A 26587-nucleotide genomic window follows, 5' to 3' on the forward strand; every position below is an offset into this window, starting at 1 on the left:
CCCCATTGTATAATTTTAGCTGTTTTGTTGAAAATCAGGTGATCATAGGTGTGTGGGTTAATATCAGAATTTTCAATTCGATTCCATTGGTCTACCTGTCTATTTTTATGCCAATACCAGGCTGTTTTCAGAACTATAGCTCTGTAGTAGAACTTAAAGTCAGGAATGGTCATGCCTCCTGAAGTTCTTTTATTGTATAGGGTTGTTTTGGCTATCCTGGGTGTTTTGTCTTTCCATATAAAGTTGATTATTATCCTTTCAAGGTCGATGAAGAATTGTGGTGGGATTTTAATGGGGATTGCATTGAATCTGTAGATTGCTTTTGGCAAGATTGCCATTTTTACTATGTTTATCCTACCTATCCAAGAGCATGGGAGATCTTTCCATTTTCTGGTATCTTCTTTAATTTCTTTCTTTAGAGCCACAAAGTTCTTATTATATAGGTCTTTTACTTGTTTGGTAAGCATTACACCAAGATGCTTTATGTTGCTTGTGGCTATTGTAAAAGGTGATGTTTCTCTTATTTCTTTCTCTGTCTCTTTGTCGTCTGAAAAAAGTAGGGCTACTGATTTTTTTTTAGTTTATCTTGTATCCTGCTAGTTTGCTGAAGGTGTTTATCAGCTATAGGAGTTCCCTGGTAAAGTTTATTGGGTCTCTTATGTAAATTATCATATCATCTGCAAATAGAGACAGTTTGACTTCTTCTTTTCCAATTTGGATCCCCTTGATCTCCTTTTGTTGTCTTATAGCATTAGCTAGAACTTCTAGTACGATATTGAAGAGATATGGCGAGAAGCCTTGTCTTGTTCCTGATTTTAGAGGAACTGGCTTAAGTTTCTCTCCATTCAGATATTTTATATGAGCTTTGAGTTTTAGAAGTAGAAATTACGGGTGGTCCCGCGTGGATAGTCAGGTCTCCTTTGTTCAGAGTTGCTCCGAGAAGTCTCCGAAGTAGGGTGGGCTGTTGGCTCCACCCTCTGTCCCAGTGCTCAACCAGAAGGGCAGGACCGTGGGTAGGGTAGGGCACAGGGTAGGGGGGGTAGGCTGGCGGTGGGGATGGGTGGGGGTGTATCAGAGCTCCAAGAGTGCTCTCGATAGGGACCAGAGACAGGAGCAGCAGGATCAGGGGCCAACCCAGGGAGTTTGGGCGGGGGAGAGGGGAAAAGAGGTTGTAGAGGACAGGCAGCCCAGATTGGGCCCAGACTCACCTCTGGCCAATAGCTGGCGGAAGAGGACAAGCAAGACCTATTTCTTTACAATTAGAAAACTTCTCTAAAATTCTTGAATAATGTTCAATCACTTGAATAAAATACATTGTAAAAGCATAATGGTCCATGTGTTGATATTGATTTTATTTTCGTAAATAAAAATACAGACATGAAATTACATAAAAATCAAGGAAGCTACATTAAATATTTTCTTTCATTTTATAAGTTCTCTGTACTTTGTGTGTTATTTTCAGTTATCAAGAAAAACATATGTCCTCACTTGAGATTAATAGTTTTGTGACATTAGACAAGAACTTGGTGGCAGAGATACTGCTTCTCAACCAAATAAATATACACAGTATCTGGAGGAAGAAAGCCTCTGTAATGGTTAGCAGCTCTTGCTCAATATTCTTCCAAAAATGGATAATAAGGGTGATCCACCGCACTGAAAGAGAAAAAGAAGCACTTATTTGTTCATGAGTCACACTTCTGATAGACAAAATAAGGACAGTCATTATTTGAGGACATAGACAAATTTCAGTGGACCCTGTCTTGCTACATGCAATGGAACACATCAACGACTATGGTTGTGGATCCCTATATTTTGTTGTTGTTGTTGTTGTTGTTGTTGTTGTTGTTATTTATGTGCCAAGATATGCATGTGGAGGTCAAAAAACAGCTTTGTAGGGTCAATTTTGTCCTTCCACTTTCCAGGGATTTTATTCAGGTTGTTGAGCTTACATGATAAGCGTCTATATTCACTAGGCCATCTTACTAGCCCCATTTCATGATTTCCTATATTTCAAGTTAGTAAGATACAGAAATAGGAATGTGATAGGAAAATAAAAGTCAATGAATATTTTGGGGAACAACAGACATATCTTGGAAAAGGACTGGTTCAAGGCAAGTACCAATGGACACAGAGAAGAATAAGTTAAAAGGGAATTATATTTCCCCTATGACTTATTCCTATCACTTTTGAGAGTCCATATTCCGCAAAGATTATGTGAAGTACATGTTATACTGCTTTAGTGTTGGCAAAGTTAGAATCGGCTTGACACATTACTGTGTGCTCATTATTATTGAATTCTCTTTTATTTCTTTTGATTTTAATACACATTAATGAGAAAGAATTTTCATGGATAGTAGGCTTTCTGTGTCTAATGGACAGTTGAGCCATGAAGGAAGTATTGATTTTGGCCAAAGGTCATAGGGCATTTTTCAACATCACCTCACAATGATGCCACTTTGACTTTTTGGAGGAAGAAGGTCACATGTATTCTAAGTCTAAATTGAACTCACTGTGTAATAGAGGATGGCCTTAAATTATTGATCCTCCTATTCCCACCTTCCAGAGGATGACAATAATGGTTTAGGATATTATGCCTTTTTTATGTGGTGCTTGGGAAGGAAGCACAGCACCAACTAAGCTACAGCCCCAGCTTGGCCAGTTTTGAAATAGGGTTGGTCCTGAGTCTCACTACAAATCATGAAATTCAGAAAAAGTCCATCTCTTCTGAAGTCTATAGGGATGCACTTGTCTCAACCCTATTCTGAAAACTAGATACTGACACTATATTGAACTTCACTGACCTTGAAAGGATAATACTCAACTTTATATGGAAAAACAAAAGACCTATGATAGCCAAAATAACCCTGTACAATAAAGGAACTTCAGGAAGCATCACTATCCCCAACTTCAAGATCTACTATAGAGCTATAGTCCTGAAAACAGCTTGGTATTGGCACAAAAATAGACAGATAAACCATTGGAATTGAATCAAAAATCCTGATATTAACTCACACACCTAAAAATACCTGATGATTGACAAAACAACTAAAATTATACAATGAAGGAAAGAAAGCATCTTCAACAAGTGGTATTGACAAACTGGATGATGGTATGTAGAAGACTGCAGATAAACCCATGCACAAAACTCAAATCCAAATGGATCAAAGACCTGAACTTAAATCCAGCCACACTGAACCTCTTAGAAGAAAAAGTGGGAGGTACCCTTGAAGGAACTGGTACAGGAGACCACTCCTGAACATAACACCAGTAGCAGAGGCACTGAGATCGACAATTAATAAATAGGACCTCCTGAAACTGAGAAGCTTCTGTAAGGCAAAGGACATAGTCGACAAAAACAAACCGCAGCCCACAGACTTGGAAAAGAACTTCACCAGCCCCACATCTGACAGAGAGCTGATCTCTAAAATATACAAAGAACTCAAAACACTAGTCACCAAAACACAAAATAACCCTATTAAAAAGTGAGGTTCAGAACTAAATAGAGAAATCTCAATAGAGGAATGCAAAATGGCTGAAAGACACTTAAGAAAGTGCCCAACATCCTTAGCCTTCATGGAAATGCAAATCAAAAACTGTGAGATACAATCTTATTCATGTCAGAATTGATAAAATAAGAAACACCAATGACAACTTATGCCGGAGAGAATGTGGAGAAAGGGGAATACTTCTCCACTGCTGGTGGGAGTGCAGACTTGTACAGCCATTTTGGAAATCAGTATGGTGGTTCCTCAGGAAAATGGGAATCGGTCTACCACAGAACCCAGAAATTCCACTCTTAGGCATATACCCAAAAGATGCACATCCATGCAACAAAGATATCTGTTCAACTATGTTCATAGCAGCATTATTTGTAATAGCAAGAACCTGGAAGCAACCTAAATGCCCCTCAACTGAAGAATGAATAAAGATGTGGTACATTTACACAATAGAATAATACTCATCGGGAGGGAAAAAAAAATGGAACCTTGAAATTAGCAGGCAAATGGATGGAACTTGAAGAAACCATCCTGAATGAGGTAACCCAGTCACAAAAAGAGGAACATGATATGTACTCACTCATATATGGATTTTAGACATAGAGCAAAGGATCACCAGCCTATAATACATACCACCAGAGAAACTATGATACAAGGAGGAACATAAGAGATTCATACAAAGTCCCTCACAGAAGGGTAAAGGAACAAGATCTCCTGAACATATTGGGAGAGGGGGCAGTGAGTGGAGAGGGAGTTAGGTGAAAAAGGAGAGGAGAGAACATATAGGACCAGGAAGATTGAGTCAAGGAACAAATAGAGGAGAGCAAAAGAGAGAGAGAGAGAGAGAGAGAGAGAGAGAGAGAGAGAGAGAGAGAGAGAGAGAGAGAGAGATACCATAATAGAAGGAGCCATTATAGGTTTGAAAAGAAAACCGACTCTAGAGAAATGTCCAGGGACCTACAAGGATGACCCCAACTAACAATCTGAGCAACAGTGGAGAGCCTATCTTAAATGCCCTTCTCTGATAATGAGATTGATAACTAATTTATATGCCATCATAGAGCCCTCATCAGCTAGTAGCTGATGGAAACAGAAGAAGACACCCATAGCTAAACACTGAGCCAAACTCCTGGAATCCAGTTGCAGAGATGGAGAAGTGATTAGAAAAGGGGTCAAGACAAGGCTACAGAAACCCACAGAGATAGCTGACCTGAACAAGGGGGAGCTCATGGACCCACCGACTGATAGCTGGGAAACCAAACTAGCATTGTACTGACTCAGACCCCCCTGAACATGGGTCTCAGTTAGAAGGCCTGTGCAATCTAAGGGATCTCTGACAGTGGAACCAGGATGTATCCCTGGTGCATGAAAGGACTTTGGGATCACATTCCCCATGGAGGGATACTTCCTTAGCCTAGAGACAGGAGGGAGGGCCTGGAGCCTATTCCAAATGATTTGACAGATTTTGACGATCCCTCCTGGAAGGCATCAACCTCCCTGTGGAGTGGGTAGGGAATGGGATGGGAGGGGGGTTGGGGGGCATAGGAGGGAGAGGGAACTGGGATCAATATATAAAATAAGAAAAAAATCACAGTATATAAAATATATATATATATATTCATGTGTTGTTTGAGCTCACTGAAAAGTTGGCTCTGGAAGCAGGGTAGCATCTCCTTCCTTCATTTAAGACCCAAAGTATTGTTGTCTCAATGTATCCTCCAAAGAACCTTGTCTAGGGTTGAGATGCCCCCACCTGCCACAAAAAAAAAAAAAAAAAAAACCTCTGACAGGGAAGGAAGAAAACAGCAAACAGCCCAAGAGTGAAATCATCATGCTTTTGAGAACAGTGCCTTCCATGGGATAAAGCCAGAAGTTGAGCCATGGGAAAGGCTTCCTCTTCCCCTGTGACCTGCGTATACTAGACTTTCATATACTGCCCTACTGGGTCAACTCTGTCTGACAGCACTTTGTTTATACATAGGAGGAGAATGTCTCCCACTTGCCAAGGTGTGTCCATGGTAAAAATGTCCCCTCCCCTTCTCAGCTATGCAGTTTAATGTGTTCAAGGACCATTATTCAAACAGCCCCCATGCAGCCAAGAGACCTTCTGTCTCCTGAGCTTATCTAGTGATAAGAAAGTCTGAATGCTTTTCATTGTTTCTCTCTCCCTCCTTTAAACATTGAGCTCTCCAGAACAAAGATAGCTTCACAGAATGCTAGGAAAGCCAGGAAAGGCACTCTTCTGCAGCAGAGCCTAGAGTTCCCTGGTTCTGTGGCATCTTGAATTTTACTTCAATTCCTCACCATTTTGATAATGTTATCTTTGTCTTGCTGTTCGTTCTAATTGGCATCCTCACTCTAGGGAGTCACTCTTCTCTGCTCAGGACTATCAGGAACTCTAGCTGACTGCCTCAACTTCCCCATTTAGTTTTTGCTGGGTGTAAGCATCCAGTTTAAGAATGTTACTTTTCTGCTAGTGTGTGCTTTTACCTAGAAGCCTCACCTGACTAGATCCTGTGCTCTGTTCAAGACCCTCTCTATTGAGAACTCAGGATGGTTGCATTAAAGGCACTCTCTCATCCAATTCTGAATATTTTGAGTGCAGAATTTAATCGTGTTTACAATCTATCTATCTATACTTACTGTTGTACTTTGACTTGCTATGTATATGTAATAAACTCAACCATTCATAAGCAAAAAAATGCTACACTGATCATGAATGGATTGCCAGAATGTTGCAAAACACAAACTATAAAGCAGTCTAGAAGAGTTACTTACAATGACATTTTACCATATCGAAAATTTCTGTTGAGGCTGTCAATCACTTTCATGTCCTCCGGGGTCAATTTAAAGTCAAACACCTAGAAAGAAAGAGACACAAAAAATAATAATAATAAAATAATAAATAAATAAGCCATTGAAGTGGCCTCTTTCTACCTGGGAATATAAAAGAGATAGCAACAAAGCATTTAAGAGAAGCATTTTTGTCACAATTGGCTTCCAGGTGGTCCTGGTCTCAGAACGTTTGGCTGCTATTGTAGTCCGTCCTTTCCCATTCCTTTCCTACTTTGATCCACTTCAGAAAAGAAAGATTCATCAATCCCTAACCTTAAGTAAGGCAGGAAAAAAAAACTCCCAAATTAATTTTCAAATCCAGATGAAATACTAAATTTAGCCTGACCAAAATTTGCTAAACTTTTCTTCCTTTGAGACCCTGGAGTTTGATCTAGCCTTGAATATATCTTACCCAATCATAGAGCATAGTCTACCTCCTCTCCAAGATTTGATTTAGTTGAAGAAATATAAGGCCCAGATCAATTCTTCAACCATGCTATTCAATAATCTCATGTTCTCAAACATTATCTACATCTATTCTTCTTTATCAAAAGAATCTTCCTGATTGATCACTGAGATACTGGATCATGTGTTTAAATGATTTCACCTATCTTCTTTCTCTATCTCACTCAAATCCAACTTTGTATTTGATAATATGGCATTCCCAGTGGAAATGTTTTATTGCAAAAATATGTTGTCAATTATCTCATCAGGAGAAAAATTCAAGATCCTAGGATGCATGCATAGCTCAGTGGGTAAGATCACTTGCTGCATGAGCATAGCGACCTGAATTCAAATCTTCTCACCCAAAAAAAAAAAAAAAAAAAAAAAAAAAAAAAAAAAAACTCATAAGAGTGCCTATAACCCTAGAGCTATAGAGTGGAGGAGACATCAAAATTGCTGGAGCTTGCAGGCTGTCATCCTACCTGCATATTCAGTGACAGCCTGTCTCAAGACAATAAGGTCAGGAGTAAAGATAAGGGTAACCAGTACAACAACACATGCACCATACACACACACACATTAAATTAAAAAAAAATTACAGAGTCCCATCCATCTGCCTACCTACCTGCTACATATAATAGGCAATTTTGTTAATTTTAGACAGAATCTCATGTAGCCCAAACTGGCCTCAAACTTGCTACATAACCAAGAATGCTTGAACTTCTGATATATGTATATATGTGATTTACATTTATATCTGTACTTACATGAAAATTAAGTATATATTTATCTTTTATCTATTAAATCATTTATCTATTAAAGGTATATGTGATGGTTAATGTTAACTTGACAGAATCTAGAATCATCAGTGAGATGAATCATAGGGTATTCCTGTGAGGATTATCTTGATTATGTTAATGGATATGAGATGACCTATCCTTTTTGTTTGTTTGTTTGTTTTAGTTTTAGTTTTTCTAGACAGTGTTTCTCTGTGTAACAGCCCTGGCTGTTCTGGAACTTGCTTTGTAGACCAGGCTGGCCTCAAACTCTTAGAGATCTGCCTGCCTCTGCCTCCTGAGTGCTGGGATCAAAAGCATGTACCACAACCACCAGCTTAAAAAGACACATCTTAATTGTGGGTAGGATCTTTCCCTGGGCAGGACATCTAGAACTTCACAAAGCGGAGAAAAGCTGAGCATGCATTCAAGCATTCAACCCTCTCTACTTTTTGACTGTGGATGCAGTGTGACCAGCTGCCTCAGGCTCCTGCCACTATAATTACCCTGCATTGGTAGGCTGTACCCTTAAAGTGTGATTCAGAATAAACACATTCTTCATTAAGTTGTTTTTTTGTGGGATAATTTATCACAGCAACAGAAAACGAAACCAAGATACTGCCCATCCATCTATCCTCCAGGAGTCCATCTTAAGAATACATTAAGTAATAATATGGCTGCCGTGTGGCCATCTATTAACATGTTGAATTTTAAAATAAAGTTAATTTCTCTGAAGGATTTAGCAGTTAAATTTATAATAATGTATCAAATTCATTCATTAAAATAACTTTAACCAAGAGCTATAGTATTTTCAATAATATGTTGGTACTGTTACTTTTATAAATATTATACTCATGAAATTTTTAGCTGTCACCATAAAACTATTCAAATACTTGAATTTATGAGTCACATTTCTTCTTGAAACCAGCAGCAGGTAATGGTGCTTGTTGATACTTTGTTCCATTCCTGAGATCCACTTGGAGGATGGAGAGGAACAACTCCCACAACTTACCCTCTGGCTACCCACTATGCTCTGGTGAGTATGCCCTCCAACACAAATGCATACAGAAACTAGAGGAAAGGTCATTTTGTTTTAACCTTACAAGATTCTAAACAAAACAAATGAAAAACCACTGACTGGTTTGAGAGACTAGCTAGTGATAGTCTCGTTGATTTCTTTATATGGTCAGCCTATAAATTTATTTAGCTCTTCTATTGCCAAGAGAAACACCTGTGATAAAGGGGAAATGGCCATATGTAACATCCCACACTTCAGAAAGCACACAGGCATATAACTAAATAATTGTAAGTTAATGAAAAACTCACATAGAACCATACCCAGTACTATGAAAGAAAAGAAAAGTGAAAATATATTGGAATAGTCCAGTGGTTTAACCAACCAGCCATCTTATTTGGATTTAATATTAACTCAAATTGCTGTCCTTAATACAATCAAGAATTTGTAAAGCAAAGAATTTAAAGAACAGAAATGAGGGTTTTTAAAGGTCTCTGCCATCAGAAAGGACTCCCACAACCACCTGAAGTAATAGAGCTGACATGCATCTTGTTAAAGAACTTGTAAAAGGCAAAGCCTAGTATGGAGGAGACCCAAACTTTTGCCCACCTCCTGTTACCCAGTGCTTTCTCTGCTGCCCTTTCAAGCTGTTGTGTATAGCACATGGGGACAATGCATGGGAGTGAATAAATAACAGGTGCTCCCATTGCAGGGAAATTGCCCCCCCCCCCGTCTCATTCTGGAGAAATGCTCTTGGACCTTACCTGGAAGTTCTCTCTGATTCTCTTCTCATTGAAGCTCTTGGCCAAAACCACTATACCCCTCTGTAGCAGGTAGCGCAGGGCAACCTGGCCTGGAGTTCGGTTATGTTTCTTGGCGACGGTCTTTAAGATAGGTTCCTCCAGGAGGTATGGGCTATCACTATCAATCCTGAAAAAGAAAATATACACAAAACATACTCACAGAGATGGGAATATGTTGCCACCTTACCTATATTCCCAGACCACTGAAAGAAGTAAGTACAATACATTATAGCTAAAACAGAATTTTTTGAGTATTCACAGAGATATGCTTTTATATATTTTATTTAAATTAGAAACAATCTTGTTTTACATATCAATCCCAGTTCCCTCTCCCTCCCATCCTCCCATGTCCCCAACCAACTCCCCCATCCCAACCCACACCCACTCCCCATAGAGGATGAGGCCTTCCATGAGGGATCATAAAAGTCTGTCATATCATTTGGGTCAGGGACTAGGCCCTCCCCCATGTACAGGCTTAGAGAGTATCCCTCCATGGGGAATGGGCTCCCAAAATCCATTTGTACCCTAGGGATAAATACTGGTTCCACCACCAGAGGCCCTATAGACTGCCCATGCTTCCTAATTATCACCCATGTTCAGGCGGTCTGGTTCAGTCCTATGCCAGTTCCCCATCTGTCAGAATTGCTTCCACTTGCTCAGGTCAGCTGTTTCTGTGGGTTTCCCCAGCATGGTCTTAACCCCTTTGCTCATCCCTTTTCCCTCTCTACAACTGGATTCCAGGAGTTTTTCTCAGTGTTTCACTGTGGGTGTCTGCTTCTGCTTCCATCAACCACTGGATGAAGGCTCTATTTTGTAAAAGTTGTAAACAACTAAGAAGAGAAGATAAGTGCTGTGTAGGACAGATTTCCATGTAATGGAATATTTCAAAAGTACAAATATTCTTTTATCCTCAGATGGTCTTAGAATAGCCCTATGTGCACTATATATATGTGTGTGTGTGTGTGTGTGTGTGTGTGTGTGTGTGTGTGTGTGTGAAGTGATACTTTTTTTCAACTTCCATAAGTGAATCTTATGTTTGGTGATATACAAAGCTAGCATGAACTTCCATTTCCTTCTTGACATTTCAGGGATAGAAGATTCATTTTTATCATGTAGCTTAGAGAACTTTCCCATTTTCATATGAAGTGCTTCTCTTTGCCCTATCCAAATTTCAAGTGACACTATGCTTTTGAGCCTTTATTAATTAAATTAAGGGTTACCTGAATGCAAGTTCTGCCATGTTATGATGGTTGCCTCAATAAACGAGACAACTAACAAGTAACTAGCAAGCATGGAGTATATTTTATAAGGATACACTGAAAAGGATAATTCTCATCCTAGATAGCATGTGATTTCATCAAGTTACTTAGAATAACATGCAATTTAAAAATACAAGTTGTTGAAAGAAATACTTTGATAGATGGAGTTATTGTAAGGTTAGGAAGAAACCTAGTACTAGAGAAATTGTCAGAAATCCACAAGGATGCCCCCAGCTAAGACTCCTAGCAATAGTTGAGAAGGTGTCTGAATGGGCCTTCCCCTTTAATCAGATTAGTAACTACCCTAATTACAATCATAGAACCTACACAATAACTGATGTAAGCAGATGCAGTGACCCACAGCCATGCACTGGGCTCTGAGCTCCTGGAATTTACTTGAAGAGAGGGAGGAGAGATCATATGGGCAAAGGAGACATCAAGATCATGTTTGGGAAATGCACAGAGACAGCTGACCCAAGCTAATGGAAACTCGTGGACAATGGACTGACAGCTGGGGAACCTGCATGGGACTGAACTAAACTCTCTGAATGTGGTTAATAGTTATTTGGCTTGATCTGTTGTGGGAGGGGGCTGGCAGTGGGACCAGGATTTATCCCCAGTGCATGAACTGGTTTTTGGAGCCTATTCCCTGTGGTGGGATACCTTGCTTAGCATTAATACAGGAGGAGGTACTTGGTCCTGCCTCAACTTGGTATGCCAGACTATGTTTACTCACCAAGGAAGGCCTTACCCACTCTGAATAGTGAATTATGGGTGGGAAGGGAGGGGAGGTGGATGGATGAGAGAAGGGAAGGGAGAGGAGGTAGAGGGATGAGAGAAGGGACGGGAGAGGGAACTGGGGTTGGCATATAAAATGGAAAATAAATTTTTACAATAACATTAAGAATTACTTATTTATAGCATTTTTCCTTTGGTAATTTTAAGTCACCATTAATTGATATCTAAAAGTATGGGAAGAAAAAAGAAAGGAAGGAAGGAGGGGGGAGGAAGGAAGAAAGAAATGAAAGAGCATAAGTCTATAATTCTAGCACTTGGGAGATTGAGGCAAGTGGTCCCTATCCATGAGTTTGAAGGCAGCCTGCTCTACATAGCATGACTCTATTTTAAACTATGCCCCTCACCCAAAAGCACAGGATTCCTATAGAATAGTCAAAGTTTCTCTAGAGCAAAAGAACAGTACCAAAAACTAATTGTCTTAAAACTGTTTTTTTTAACAGCCCTACAGACTACAGCTAGGATATCTGAATCTTCTTCGAATCCCCCAAGACAGCGCCCCTTACCAGCAGGAAGTAGTTTGGAAAGAACGACGCCCAAATTCCCAAATATTGTGTATAAATGTTTGTTTTCATTTAATTGGACTTTGTTATATAAAATTAAATAAAAAATACTCTATATGCAAAAAAAAAAAAAAAGAAACATGAAAAAAAAAAAAAAAAAAAAATGTTTTTTTTAAAAAAAAAAAAAAATATCACAGAAGGAATAAGGACATAAAAGGGTATTATTTATAATCATTACTTATTAGCTTCTGTTTTATTTTGTTTTACTCTAGAAAAATCAAGTTTCTGCATTAAACATTGCACTTTATTAAAAGCACAGGACAAGAGACAATGTCTTTGACAATCACAACTGTCTTCTTTCTTATGTCTTAGTTATAGTTCCTGTTGCTATGATAAAGCATTGTGACCAAAAGCAACCCAAGGAGGAGAGGGCTTATCTCATCTTACACTTCCACATCACAGTTCATCATCAAATTAATTCACAGCAGGAACTGAAGCAGAGGCCATGGGGAAATATTGCCTACTGCTTTGCTCTCTTATACAACTCAGGACCACAATGATGGATCCACTCACAGTGGGCTGGGCCCTTGCATACCAATTATTAATAAAAAACAATACCACACAGACTTGCCAATATGACAATCTTATGGAGCATTTTTGTTTGTTTGTTTGTTTGTTATGATTCCCTCTTACTAGATAAGTCTAGGCTTGTGTCAAGTTGATGAAAAAAAATTCAACCAGCACATGCATATACAAACCTGTTGTCTCTCAATCTACATATAGAAATCAGAATTCACTGGTAAATGTAAGGGCAGTAAAAGTTTCCTAAGCCTATGGAATTTTTAGCTTAAGTTGCATATATCCTTTGAAAAATCTTTAATAGCATGTTAGATACCCTGCAAGTCAATATCACCACTTGAAAGGACAGTCATATTTTCTCCTTGGAATTCTCTCTTTTTGAACTCTACATAACATCATCGGATATTATGAAAGAAGATGGTCCTAAGTCCCTCCTAAATCAAATAGTCAATGTTGTAGAAATAAGAAAGTTCCTAGAAATAATATGAATTTGTGTGGTGATATATTGTTTACGATCTAATAAAGCTCACCTGGATATCAGACAGCAAATCTAGCCACAGCCACAGAAGCCAGGCAATAGTGGTGTACACTTTTAATCCCAAGATTCAGAAAACAAAGGCAGATGGATCACTGTGAGTTCAAGACCACCCAAGGCTACATGAGAGTGAATCAATCTAAAAGAGAAACAGAGCTTATACCTTTAATCCCAGCACTAGATAGGTATATAAGCAGAAGCTCACTATAGGGGAAAGGCATTTAAGGTAGCCTCTCTCCTATTGCTTAGAATGTTAGTTGGGGTCATCCTTGTAAGTCTCTGGACATTTCCCTAGTTCCAGATTTCTCTTTAAATCTATAATGGTTCCCTCTATTAAGTTATTTCTTTTCTTGTTCTCCTCTATTCTTCCCCCAACTCAATCTTCCTGGTCCCTCATGTCTTCCTTTCCCCCCCCCCTCCTCTTCTCCCCTTCTTTCTCCTAACTCCCTCTCCCCTCCCCCCGCCCTGTCCTGGTCCCTCATGTCTTCCTTCCTCCCCCCCTCTTCTCCCCTTCTTTCTCCTAACTCCCTCTCCCCTCCCCCTGCCCTGTACTCTCAATTTATATGCCATCAGAGAGCCTTCATCCAGTAGCTGATGAAAACAGAAGCAGAGACCCACAGCTAAACACTGAGCCAAATTCCTGGAATGCAGTTATACAGAGGGAGGAGGGATGTGCAAAGACATCAAGACCATGGTGGGGAAACACAGAAACAGCTGACCTGAACAAGGTGGAGCTCATGGACCTCATAATGACAGCTTTGAAACCAGCATAGGATGAAACTAGGTCTCCTGCATGTGGGTGATAGTTAGGAGGCTTGGGCAGTCTATGGGGTCCCTAGTAATGAAACAGCATTTATACCTAGTGTACAAATGGACATTGGAAGCCGACTCCCCATAGGGGGATACTCTCTCAGCCTAGACTCATAGGGGAGGGTCTAGGCCCTGCCCAAATGATGTGACAGACTTTGATGATTCCCCCATAGAAGGCCTCACCCTTTCTATGGAACAGAAGAGGGATAGGATATGGGTCTGTGGGGGGCATGGGAGAATGGGAGGGAGAGGGAACTGGGATTGATATATAGAATAAGATTGTTTCTAATTTAAATTTTAAAATCACAGATTAATGTACCTACAAAAAAAGAAGCAGCTCAAGGTCTCATGCTGAATATAGCAGGCAATTAGTCTCCAGTCATGTTGAGGACATTGTCACCCTGGCCTTGGTAGAGGTAAGAGCTCTCTGGTAGCTTGGCTGCTTTGTTTCTCTGGTCTTCAGCTTGAACCCCAATATCTGTCTCTGGGTTTATATATTTTACAATCTATCCAATAGTCAAAATGGGATGGCTAGGATATATGCAGTCTAATCTCTATAAATTATGTCTTACAATCCCTTTTAGAGCTATGCTTATTAGTGTTGAAAACTGGTAGACAGATAAAGCAAAAAAAAACACTAGTAAGCCTGAACCTCAACCCTGGTACTTAGGAACTGCTGCATTTTTGAACTTTTTTCTTCATGATTGAACTTTCCACAAGGTTAAAAGTTAATGTTTTGTCAATATGAAAGTATTGACATAAGGAAATAAAGTCCAATAGTCTCATTACCAGTTTGGGTCTCTGTGGGATCCCAGGGCACTGTAGGCAACCAGAACAATGTCTTTGGACTTGCAGAATTCCAGAAGTTTGCTCTGATTGAGATATGGGTGACATTCTACCTATAAATTTCCAAAACAAAATGGAATCAGAATGTACAATGTCATGCAGGTTTTAGAAGTTCCTTAAAGACAGATCTACTTCTATACTGAATTAAGTAAAAAAAAAAAATGTTTCAAATATGTCATTTTTCCCTGAAATACTTTTTTCTGTCCTTTTATTATTTCCCATTTCCAATTTGCCTCTGGTTCAGTCCCAAGTATCAAGGAAACAAAAAGACATGATCATATTTTGACATGCAAAATAGTTAGTGATACCAATCATTGCTAAAAGTATGAGTTTTTTAACAGTATTCTATCAATGATATTTTTAATCATGTATTTTTAAAATATGGACTAAAAATTATATAATGTCTACCCAAAAATACCTCAAAATAGTATGTATATAATAAATTTGTATAGAGGAGAAATTATTGCTTGAGTGTGTTGGTTGGTGCCGGTGAAGGAAGTTGTAGTCACACAATTCTCAGTGCCATTTGTAGCTTTAAACTCTGTAAAACTTAAAAGTTTTTGAAAGTTATTTTAAAAAAGATGTTCCATCTAAATTTAGGAAGGAAACCACCACAAATTGTCTAGAGGTGCCAGAACAATACAGCAACAGTACAATTTTGCTGTGCTTCATTTCGATCTGTTTTTTGTTTTTAATATTTTACATGATTTTCAGTACAGCACACATTGTGAGTGTTGCTGAGCTGTGAAATTCCTTCTAAGAAGAGCAGTGACGTACCCAAACCTCACAAAGACACAACTAAGAAAGAAAACTACAGACCAATATCCCTGATGAACATCGATGCAAAAATACTCAATAAAATAATGGCAAACCGAATTCAAAAATACATCAGAGAAATCATCCACCATGATCAAGTAGGCTTCATACCTGGATTGCAGGGATGGTTTAACATACGAAAATCTATCAACGTGATCCACCATATAAACAAATGGAAAAAGAAAAACCATATGATTATCTCCCTAGATGCAGAAAAAGCCTTCGATAAAATTCAACACCCTTTCATGATAAAGGTATTAGAGAGGTCAGGGATAACAGGAACATACCTAAACATAATAAGAGCAATATACAGCAAACCAACTGCCAACATCAAACTGAATGGAGAGAAACTTAAGCCAATTCCTCTAAAATCAGGAACAAGACAAGGCTGTCCTCTCTCTCCATATCTCTTCAATATCGTACTAGAAGTTCTAGCTAATGCTATAAGACAACAAAAGGAGATCAAGGGCATCCAAATTGGAAAGGAAGAAGTCAAACTGTCTCTATTTGCAGATGATATGATAGTTTACATAAGCGACCCAATAAACTCTACCAGGGAACTCCTACAGCTGATAAACACCTTCAGCAAACTAGCAGGATACAAGATAAACTCAAAAAAATCAGTAGCCCTATTTTTTTCAGACGACAAAGAGGCAGAGAAAGAAATCAGAGAAACATCACCCTTTACAATAGCCACAAGCAACATAAAGTATCTTGGTGTAACGCTTACCAAACAAGTAAAAGATCTATATAATAAGAACTTTGTGACTCTAAAGAAAGAAATTAAAGAAGATACCAGAAAATGGAAAGACCTCCCATGCTCTTGGATACGTAGAATAAACATAGTAAAAATGGCAATCTTACCAAAAGCAATCTACAGATTCAATGCAATCCCCATTAAAATCCCACCACAATTCTTCACCGACCTTGAAAGGATAATAATCAACTTTATATGGAAAAACAAAACACCCAGGATAGCCAAAACAACCCTATACAATAAAAGAACATCAGGAGGCATCACCATTCCTGACTTTAAGCTCTACTACAGAGCTATAGTTCTGAAAACAGCCTGGTATTGGCATAAAAATAGACAGGTAGACCAATGGAATCGAATTGAAAATCCTGATATTAATCCACGCACCTATGAACACCTGATTTTCGACAAAACAGCTAAAATTATACAATGGGGCAAAGACAGCATCTTCAACAAATGGGGCTGGCACAATTGGATGAGGGTGTGTAGAAGACTGCAGATAGACCCATGTCTGTCGCCATGCACAAATCTCAAGTCCAAATGGATCAAAGACCTCAACATCAATCCAGCCACATTGAACCTCTTAGAAGAGAAAGTAGGAGGTACCCTTGAACAAATTGGTATAGGAGACCGCTTCTTGAACATAACTCCAGGGGCACAGACACTGAAAGAAACAATTAATAAATGGGACCTCTTCAAACTTAGAAGCTTCTGTAAGGCAAAGGACACAGTTGACAAGACCAAACGGCAGCCCACTGACTGGGAAAAGATTTTCACTAATCCTATATCCGACAAAGGGCTGATCTCCAAAATATACAAAGAACTCAAGAAACTAGTCAACAAAACACCAAATAACCCTATTAAAAAATGGGGTACAGAACTGAAGAAAGAATTCTCAATGGAGGAAATCAAAAAGGCTGAAAGACACTTAAGAAAATGCTCCACATCCTTAGCTATCAGGGAAATGCAAATCAAAACAACTTTGAGATACCATCTTACCCCTGCCAGAATGGCTAAAATTAGAAACACCAATGATGACTTATGTTGGAGAGGATGTGGAGAAAGTGGAACACTCCTCCACTGCTGGTGGGAGTGCAAACTCATACAGCCACTTTGGAGATCAGTATGGCGGTTCCTCAGGAAAATGGGAATTAGTTTACCACAGGACCCGGCAATCCCCCTCTTAGGCATATACCCAAAGGATTCACATCAATGCAACAAAGACATCTGTTCAACAATGTTCATAGCAGCACTATTTGTAATAGCAAGAACCTGGAAGCAACCTAGATGCCCTTCAATTGAAGAATGGTTAATGAAGATGTGGCACATCTACACAATGGAATACTACTCTGCAGAAAAAAATAATGGTATCTTGAAATTCGCAGGCAAGTGGATGGCACTTGAAGAAACCATCCTGAATGAGGTAACCCAGTCACAAAAAGAGGAACACAGTATGTACTCACTCATATATGGATTTTAGACCTAGATCAAATGATCACCAGCCTATAATTCACATCACCAGAGGAACTAGGATACAAGTTGTATTCTAAGAGATTCATATAAAGTCCCTCACAGAACTGGGAAGGGACAAGTCCCCCAGACCTCAGGTATAGTGGGGGAGGACAGCTAATGGAGAGAGAAGTAGGAGAAAATGAGAGGGAGGAGAGGAAGGCATGTGCGACCAGGAGGATTGAGCCTGGTTAGGAATGGAAAATAGGAAAGAGAGAGAGAGACAGAGACAGAGAGAGAGAACATAAAAGAGGGAGCCAATATTGGTTTGAAGATAAAGTTGAACACAAAGAAAGGTCGAGGGAACTACAAGACTGCTCCCAACTAACAATCTCAGCTTCCGTGGAAAGGCTATCATAAATGCCCTTCCCGGAGAGTGAGATCAACAACTAACTTCTCCATGGAGTCCTCAACTAATGCCTGTTGAAAACAGGAGCAAACACCCATACATAAACACTGAGTCAAACTAGAACCCAGAAGCAGATGGAGAGGACAAGACCATGCGGTAGAAGTACATAGAGACAGCTTACCTGAACAAGGAGGAGCTAAGGGCCACTAGACTGATAGCTGGGAAGCCAACAGGGGTCTGACTCGGACCCCCCTGAATATGGGTCTCAGCCAGAAGGTCTGAGCAGCCTAAGAGACCTCAGACAGTGGAGCCAGGATGTATCCCTGGTGCACAAAAGGACTTTGCAAACATATCCCCCATGGAGGGATAACTGCCTTATTCTAGAGATAGGAGAGAAGCCCTAGTCCCTACTTCACAGGACCTGTCAGATCTACATGACCCCAACTGGATGGCATTCCCCTACATATTGTATTGTGGTGGGGAGTTGGGAGGGGAGGGTGTTTAGAGTGCATGTGAGAGGGTAGAGAGGGCAAAAGGGAGGGAAGGAGGGAGGGAGGGCTTGGGGGGGAGGGAGGGAGGGAGGGACAGGGAACTGGGATCGACATGTAAAATAATAAAAAAAAAAAAAAAAAAAAAAAAACGCTTTGACTCCAAAATTTAAGTTGAAGAACAAGTTACTGGGGAAAAGTATTTCTATTTTTGTTTCCACAGAAAATGAAAAGATGTGGATTCCTTCCAGACTAATGTGGTTTGATCACACCAGACCGCCTGAAACAGAGTACAAGCTGATCCTACATTCCAAACAGCTGGACAAAACAGCCCTACAGACTACAGCTAGGATATCTGAATCTTCTTCGAATCCCCCAAGACAGCGCCCTTACCAGCAGGAAGTAGTTTGGAAAGAACGACGCCCAAATTCCCAAATATTGTGTATAAATGTTTGTTTTCATTTAATTGGACTTTGTTATATAAAATTAAATAAAAAATACTCTATATGCATTAAAAAAAAAAAAAAAACAAGTTCAGAGGAAAAAAAAAAGAAGAGCAGTGACCTCAGCCAATCAAACTGCCCTTCCCCTGTCTTGTTCTTCCCTCTCTGTTCAACCTGAACCATCACTGATATTGCCTGTCTCAATGAAAATGGCTATAACCCAAATAGCTGGTTCAAAACAGAAATCTGGGAAGTATCAAATAAGGAAGAAGTTTGTGAAGAACAGAAAGTAAGGGATGGCCAAAGTGGGTAAGAACTTACCTGGTTGCAAGTAGGCTTGTATTTTAGCCCTGGTTTATTCAGAATCAATTCCAGTTGTTTGTGGTTGAAATTGGACACCCCTATGGACTTGGTTAAACCTGAGTCTTTACACTTCTCCAGGGCCTAGAGAGGAAGAAAATATCTAGTTAATCCTTACCGTACTCTGTGCTTTGCAATTTTTCTTGGACTTATTTGAACACTTACATAATCATTTCAGTTACTTACATAATTCCAGTTACTTACATAATTCCAATTACAATTTCAAAACAATATTGTCACTTGAATACAGCCTTGCTTTAAGCACTTACCTGCAATGAATACATATTTGTCTGCTCATTCAATTACACTCACATTGAGAACAACAAATATATGTATGATTCCCCTTACTTTCCCACCCTTTTTAGTGGCATCTGTCTTGATGTTAGGCAGGCAAGGTTTCTTCAATAAATGCCAGCATAGAGACAAAGAATTCTTGGTTCTTGTGCTAGTTAGAAGTGTATTCTTACTTTTTTCCTATAATGTTGAAAAACTGTGTTTATCAGATAGCATATATAATGGCAGGTTGCATTCTCAGCTATAGCTTGCTCTGTGCTAACACAGATTATACTTCTCAAAAGGTGTGTTTTTCTGTACTGAAATAAGTGCCATAACCCTTCTTCAGTTTATTTCTGCTGATCCTCTTTATATGGCTTATATAGTTGATTGTATCTATGAGGCAAAGAAATGTCTACTTCAAATCATAGTTGATATTAAAAAATTAAAGTTCATTCCTCTCAATTCATACTCTACAGATGAGATTACAGAAAGACAGAGAAGGGTTTGTTGTTGTTTGTTATTCTCTCATATGTTATATCCCAACCATAGTTTCCCCTCCCTCCACTCCTTCCAATTCCTCCTCCCTATCTCCCCTCTCCCCCAGATCCACTCCCCGTCCATTTCTCTACAGAAATAAGCAGGCCTCCTAGGATTATCAACTGAACACAGCATAGTAAGCTAAAGTAAGACTAGGCATTATGATATGTCTTAGGTTTATCAATTAATGAAACTATACTTTGTCTTCTAATTCTTTATTAATTGGTTCCTCTCTTATGATGTCTGCAACAGAACCTACCTCCCATGTATCACAAATGTCCACTATTTCTAAAATGATTTTTCCATTGGCATCCTTTGGCAGAAGTTCCTCTCCAGGCTAGAATGCAGAGAAAAGAGAGGTTAACAAATAATTTATCTAATAGTCTAATTCTAATGCCTAATGAGCTTACTCATCCAATATTAGGAGTGTGTGTTAATCACTCTGTGTGTGTGCACATGTACATGTAGGCACTTGTATCTTTAAAGGGAGATTTTGGAGATGGAAAATTGAAATTATCTAAGAGATTATAAGAGAACATCTTTCCTCTTGATTGCCCCCACTTTTCTCCCCCTAGGCCCCATGAAGCTCTAAATTTCACAATTATGAGGGTTCTTTCCATTGGAATTTATTTCATATCCCAGTGACAGAATAGTATAAAGGATAGAACTTTCACTATTAATCATGAGCTTTTCTCTACTTTATGATAACTTGATTCTGAGTTAATGAGTCTATCAGATGTGATCAGCAAACATGTACCATGATAAGAAAATGAAGGCTTAAGGCCCAAAGGAGCCCAAGCCCAAATGTCCCTTACCCAAATCCAGATCCCTGTGTTCTAGTCTGAGAGATACACACAGGTAAGAACATGCCCTAAGGAGATGGAGAGTGCCCCTTGAGTCTCAGAAGTCCCCACAATCCAGGGTACTCTGATCGATAAGAAGCAGTGAAGTCCTTGAACTTCAACCCTCCTGAAGACTGGAGGATGAGCATTTTAAAAAGACTTGCCTGTGGGGTCTCTCGGCTGTCATGGAGAGACATAATCATTTACCCATTCTATTCATCATCATCATATACATATATACATATATGTACATATATATGTACATACATATATATATATATATATATATATCAGTGTCCTAACAATAATATAATAGTTATAATAATCTAGGGCATAAAAGTCCAAAACTGACCTTCATAGCAAATGGTACATGAATAATGCAGAGATCTACATAATCCAGCCCAAGTTTCTTCAGTGATCTCTCCAGGCACTGACGAACCAACTCTGGTCTAAGAAAAGTAGTCCAAATCTACAGTTTCCAAACAAAATTGCACATTGTGGTAACAGAATCGAGACCTGCTAAGGTGGCCTCAGCTAAGCTAAGAACACTTGGGACTAAGTTTTTACATACTTATCAAAATTTTTCCAACGATGTATTTTGATCATGATTTTCCCATCACCCAACTTTTCCCAAATCCTCCCCATAACCCTACATGAATCCATGCTGCTTCTTATAGAATAAATCCTCAATAGAATACCGATATTTATTTGAGTGATGACAATGTGAGGGAATGAGAAAAATTTAGAAAACAACCAACTTAAGTGTTTCAAAAATTAATTTTGGTCTCAAAAGAGTCAAGAAATGATGGGCTGCAAGTGGGGGGGCAAATAGAAAGAAGTATAAGATATACAGCAAAACATTAAATAAGGGGGCTGAAAAATATCTAGTAGAAACTAACGGTGAATGCCCCATTGAGGTAGCCAGATGGGATTTCCCAGTTAAAAGTGCATCCTGGGTATCTGAATCTTCTTCGAATCCCCCAAGACAGCACCCTTTACCAGCAGGAAGTAGTTTGGAAAGAACGACGCCCAAATTCCCAAATATTGTGTATAAATGTTTGTTTTCATTTAATTGGACTTTGTTATATAAAATTAAATAAAAATAAATAAATAAAAAAAGTGCATCCTGGGCTAAGTGAAGTATCCCTTTAGGTGAGGCCTCCAAGTAACTGAGCAAACAGCAGCAGATAAAATTGACAAAGGATTTACTGTTCTTAGTAAATCCAGAACCAATTCTAAGGGATCCAGTCTAAAATAAAGCAGTCACCAGTGTAAACATAAGAGTATCTGTAGAGACATCAACTCAGATCCAATTGCACTAGAAGCCTGTCTTTCCAACTGAGAAAACATTACAAATTTCATTCCATTCAGTGCTGAGTTGAGAAAAGGGTTTTCCCTTTGTGAACAATATTCTCAATGTCACTTGGTAATCTACTCTTTGGTAGATTCTTCAATTAGTTACTCATGGCCCAAAGAAGCCAGATTATCCTACAGAACTGTTTCTTTATTTTATATCTAGACAATGTCTGATATTCAAAGACACTGAGTAGCTACAACCCACATTTAATACCTTTGGAGCAAAACAAGCCTTTTCTGTTTTAATTTTTATTTCTCTCCTCTCTCTCTCTCTCTCTCTCTCTCTCTCTCTCTCTCTCTCTCTCTCTCTCTCTCTCTCTCTCTCTCTCTCTGTGTGTGTATGTGTGATCATGTATGGGTATCACACATGTAGAGGTAAAATATCAGGAATCATTTCTCTTCTACCATGTACACCCCAGAATAAAAGGTTGCCAGGCATGGCAGCTTATATCATTTTCCACTGAGTCACCTTGTTGGCCCTTTTCTCTATGTTTCTATAGTCTTTGCAATAAAGGCATGATTCAAACTGAGACATAAGGGGTGATATCTTCCTCCCCAATAACATATCTGAATTGGCAGTGGCTTCCAGTCATTCTGGCCATAAGTGTTCACCTTGGTGGTGTAGAATAAATCCTCCCTCTTCACAGTTCCATCTGCAATCTTGTCCCGGAGAGCCTGTCCAACTTCTTCCTCATTTTGATAGAAATATGCAGAATCTATGTGCCGGAAACCTACATCAATGGCTATTTTGGTGGCCTCAAAGGCCTTGCTTTTTGGAATCTATGAAACAAGAGTAGGAAAAGTTGAGGATATAACCAACTCAGGGGAGGGAAGCCATTTATTTCTTCACAGTATTTTTTCTGAGTTGTTTCCAGCCCTGTGGTTAATCTTATTTGGTGATGTAAACCTTGATAATAGATTAACAATCTATCTGTAAACACAGACTACAAAAAGACTAACTTCTAAATCTTGACTGAATTAATTAGTAATGCAAGATTCATGTAAAGCATGTAAATGCAACTTCCATTCAATAAAGATCAGTTGTAAGGAACTAGCTAGCAGGAATGCTGCACACTGGAAGAAAAGTTCTAAGGCACTCGGTAGATAGGACAGGTGTTCATACACATAGGTATATGTGGTGGGAAAAGTAAAAATTAGCTCCTATTGCCCATCATTCTCAATTTCCACTCAAATGGGCTCTTCAGTTCACTCAAAAGTCTTGTTCCCTTCATTTTTCAGGTCCTTGTATTCAGTACGTATGAAGTTAGCATTTATGGAATGACTTCTTTTTTCCCAATACTATGGTAGGTCCTGGAGTACTAGATATTTTTTCTACGAACAAAAGGATTGGCTTCCCTTATTCCATGAGGTTTCTGAAAAGAAGTAGAAGAGACCATCATTAAACAGTATGAAAAGTGGATGGGGTAACCCACACCTACACTCCTAGCACTTAGGATGCAGGAAAATCAGAAGTTCAAGGTCATTTTTATCTATATAGTGAGTACAAGGCCAGCCTGGAATGCATGAGACCTTGTTTTAATCATCACCATCATCATCATCTTAACAGTTCTCCATCTATGTTTCATATATCTCTATTTTGTTGTGAAAGCCACACAAAAATTGATCTTTAGCATTACAGACTCCTATGATTGCCAAGACAGATTTTAATGCCAGTTAGAAGCTTGACCACGAACATGAACTTTAATAAGCATATGCATAAATGCATATTTCTATAGGCTGCTAAAGCTCATTGAGAAGCTGGCCCTGGAAGCAGCTTTTCCTTTCCACCAATTTCAGACTCAAGCATGTTTATGTCAATTGTCCTACAAAACTCTCTGCTCTGGGTCAGATTGACCTTCTGGCTTTGTAGCAGGGAGAGGAAAATCTTAAGCAGCTAACAGTATTGAAAACATGTGCCTTTAAAATAGCTACAATATAAGTCATTCCCAACAAAGGTGATTGTTTTTTATCCCATGATATGAAATGGCTACAGAATAAAGAAGAAAAAGGAAAAAGGGAGGAGCAAGAGCAGCAGAAGAAGAAGAACAATAGCGAGAAGAAAAGTCATTCCACAGGAAGTCCATCCTCAGGGAGAGAGAGCTAAATAAGGAACTCCAACTTACTGCCTCAACTTCCCCAGTTAGTTCCTGCTGGATACTATAAGCATCCAATTTGATGATATCAGCTTTATCTGGAAGTCTCACCCAAGGGGATACTTCACTCTGCCTAAGATGTACTTTTAACTGGGAAATCCCATCTGGTTACCTCAATGGGGCATTCCCAGTTAGTTTCTACTAGATTTTTTTTCAGTCCCCTGACTTAATGCTTTGCTATATATCTACTGCTTCTCTTTATTTGACCCTCATAATTTATTATTTCACTTTCCTTACACTTACTTAATAAATCATTCATTCAAAACCTGAAAGTACCACCATCATAGGTAATACTCCAGACCAGTAAAATGTGTATTATTCCTTTCTAGTTTAAACACTAGTTTATTGATTGTATATTTGTCCTTACTGACAAAAATTGATCCACTAATTTGTTTATGCAGGAAATTTACATGAGTCTGTCCCTTAATCTGCATCAGAACTGGGAACATTGAAAGGCAGGATGCTAAATCCACATCCAGGAAAAAAAAAAAAACAGTGAAAGTGAAAACAGCTAGATGCAGCAGATGCCCAGAGAGCTGACAACTACTCTCCTGACCAGCTATTGTTACCAGGACAAGGACCACACCTCAGTAAGCTGCTGTTTGGGGAACAAAGTCAGGACAATAATATTTACAAAGTGTACTCAAATTTCAATCAGTGTATAATTTAATGATTTAATCTGATATCCTGTGTTTGTATTGTTCCCAGGACACTTGACTAGACAAAGTCACAAGGCACACAACCAAGCTGACTTTTATTCCAGCAATGACCCCATAGGAAGGTCAGTGGTGGAGTAAGAGTCAAGTTCAGAATAAAAAATTCTACTAGATATGAAAGAAGCTTCTGTTTGTTTCATTCTACTTCTCACAGGAATGTATTACCTTTGTAAGTGCAAGCATTATGGAATGCTTTTGTTCTGTCTCCTAAGATACAATTCTGTCTTTCACAATAGTAACAAATGTCAGTTAAAAGCTATAGAACACATAAACTATGCTTAATCCATAACAAATTACAATTAAAATAACCTGGTTCTATCCAGCACTAATATTTCATCATTATTCTGTCATTTATAAACAATCCTTACCAAGCCACCCCAAAGCTATTACCTGTGACTAGAGTTAGACACTTTCAGTTCACTACAATTGGCTGTTCGATAAGAAATGTGATCCCATCCCCATTGTTACTTTATATCTTGTAAGTCTTCAATACTAAATTGTGAGCAAACTGGTTGTGGATTCTCACAAACATTTTTTAAAAAAAGATGACTGGCACTCCAAATACTTATCTTTATGCTCATAGATTAGTGCATCTCTCAGTCTTTATCAAAGAAGCTGCTTTTGCCATAGAAAGTGATTAATACCAGAACCCACAACTATTTAAGTCCAGAAAAATAGGTATCTGTGGCGTGCTCACCCATCCATAAATGGGACTTCTATAGCATACCCTTTCTTCAAGAGGCTCAGGGAACATCATAAAAGAGGAGGAAGAAAGATTTTCCCAGAGATCATATAAACAAGAAAACTGCTACACAACAGTATCTCCTGGGTATGGTGGAGCTGCTTACATTCATGGGCTGACAGCAGTTGTGGTTCTCTGCACAATATTGTCAATAACAATAATGGTACATAATCTGCCTACAAAATCATTAACCTCCAAATCTCCAGAGCTAACATCTTAGCATCTCACCAAGTACCAATAGGTATCGCCAAGCATGAACAAAACAGTAAATGGTAGACATGAAAGGTAGTCAAGATGAATCAGCCATCAGGTACAGGTCTCCTGCATTCTGAAAGTACTTCCAGGATAGTTAATATCTAATCCTTTAGTTCCCAAAAGTTCCACTTACTTCTTCTGAAGCAAATGTACCAAATCCAAGCACTGGCATCAAGTTTCCATCATTCAACTTCACTGAATAACTATGTTTGAGATCCATGATATCCACAGCCCAACAAGTCCAACACTGTCTTTTCTTCCCCAACAACCTAAGCTGAATAAAAGGCAAAGCTC

General features: G+C 38.9%; 1 protein-coding gene across 2 annotated transcripts; it reads right to left on the reverse strand.

The window, feature by feature from the left end:
• Nucleotides 1-1331: 1331 nt before the first annotated feature.
• LOC127229800 (aldo-keto reductase family 1 member C15) lies at nucleotides 1332-26587 on the reverse strand. Of its 2 annotated transcripts, XM_051194794.1 has the most exons (10): nucleotides 26427-26587; nucleotides 23040-23207; nucleotides 21424-21540; nucleotides 20489-20566; nucleotides 19378-19500; nucleotides 14641-14750; nucleotides 9332-9497; nucleotides 6276-6358; nucleotides 5137-5250; nucleotides 1332-1653 (listed from the first exon to the last, which is right to left on the reverse strand). In XM_051194794.1, the coding sequence occupies exons 1-9, from the start codon at nucleotides 26511-26513 to the stop codon at nucleotides 5181-5183; spliced, it is 1002 nt and encodes a 333-aa protein (XP_051050751.1). In that variant the 5' UTR covers nucleotides 26514-26587; the 3' UTR covers nucleotides 1332-1653; nucleotides 5137-5180. The 2 variants fall into 2 exon arrangements, with proteins under 2 accessions (XP_051050751.1, XP_051050752.1); XM_051194795.1 differs by lacking the exon at nucleotides 5137-5250.

This window comes from Phodopus roborovskii, unplaced genomic scaffold (assembly GCF_943737965.1).
Source record: "Phodopus roborovskii unplaced genomic scaffold, PHOROB, whole genome shotgun sequence".
Lineage (NCBI taxonomy): Eukaryota > Metazoa > Chordata > Mammalia > Rodentia > Cricetidae > Phodopus > Phodopus roborovskii.

What these genes read in the sequence shown, in the direction of transcription:
- LOC127229800 (XM_051194794.1), bottom strand. Translation starts at nt 26,513, where the DNA reads ATGGATCTCAAACATAGTTATTCAGTGAAGTTGAATGATGGAAACTTG. An exon ending in GTACATTTGCTTCAGAAGAA is followed by an intron (nt 23,208 to 26,426) that starts GTAAGTGGAACT and finishes CTTGTTTCATAG; the next exon opens with ATTCCAAAAAGCAAGGCCTT. An exon ending in CGATATGGTAAAATGTCATT is followed by an intron (nt 5,251 to 6,275) that starts GTAAGTAACTCT and finishes TTTTTGTGGCAG; the next exon opens with GTGGGGGCATCTCAACCCTA.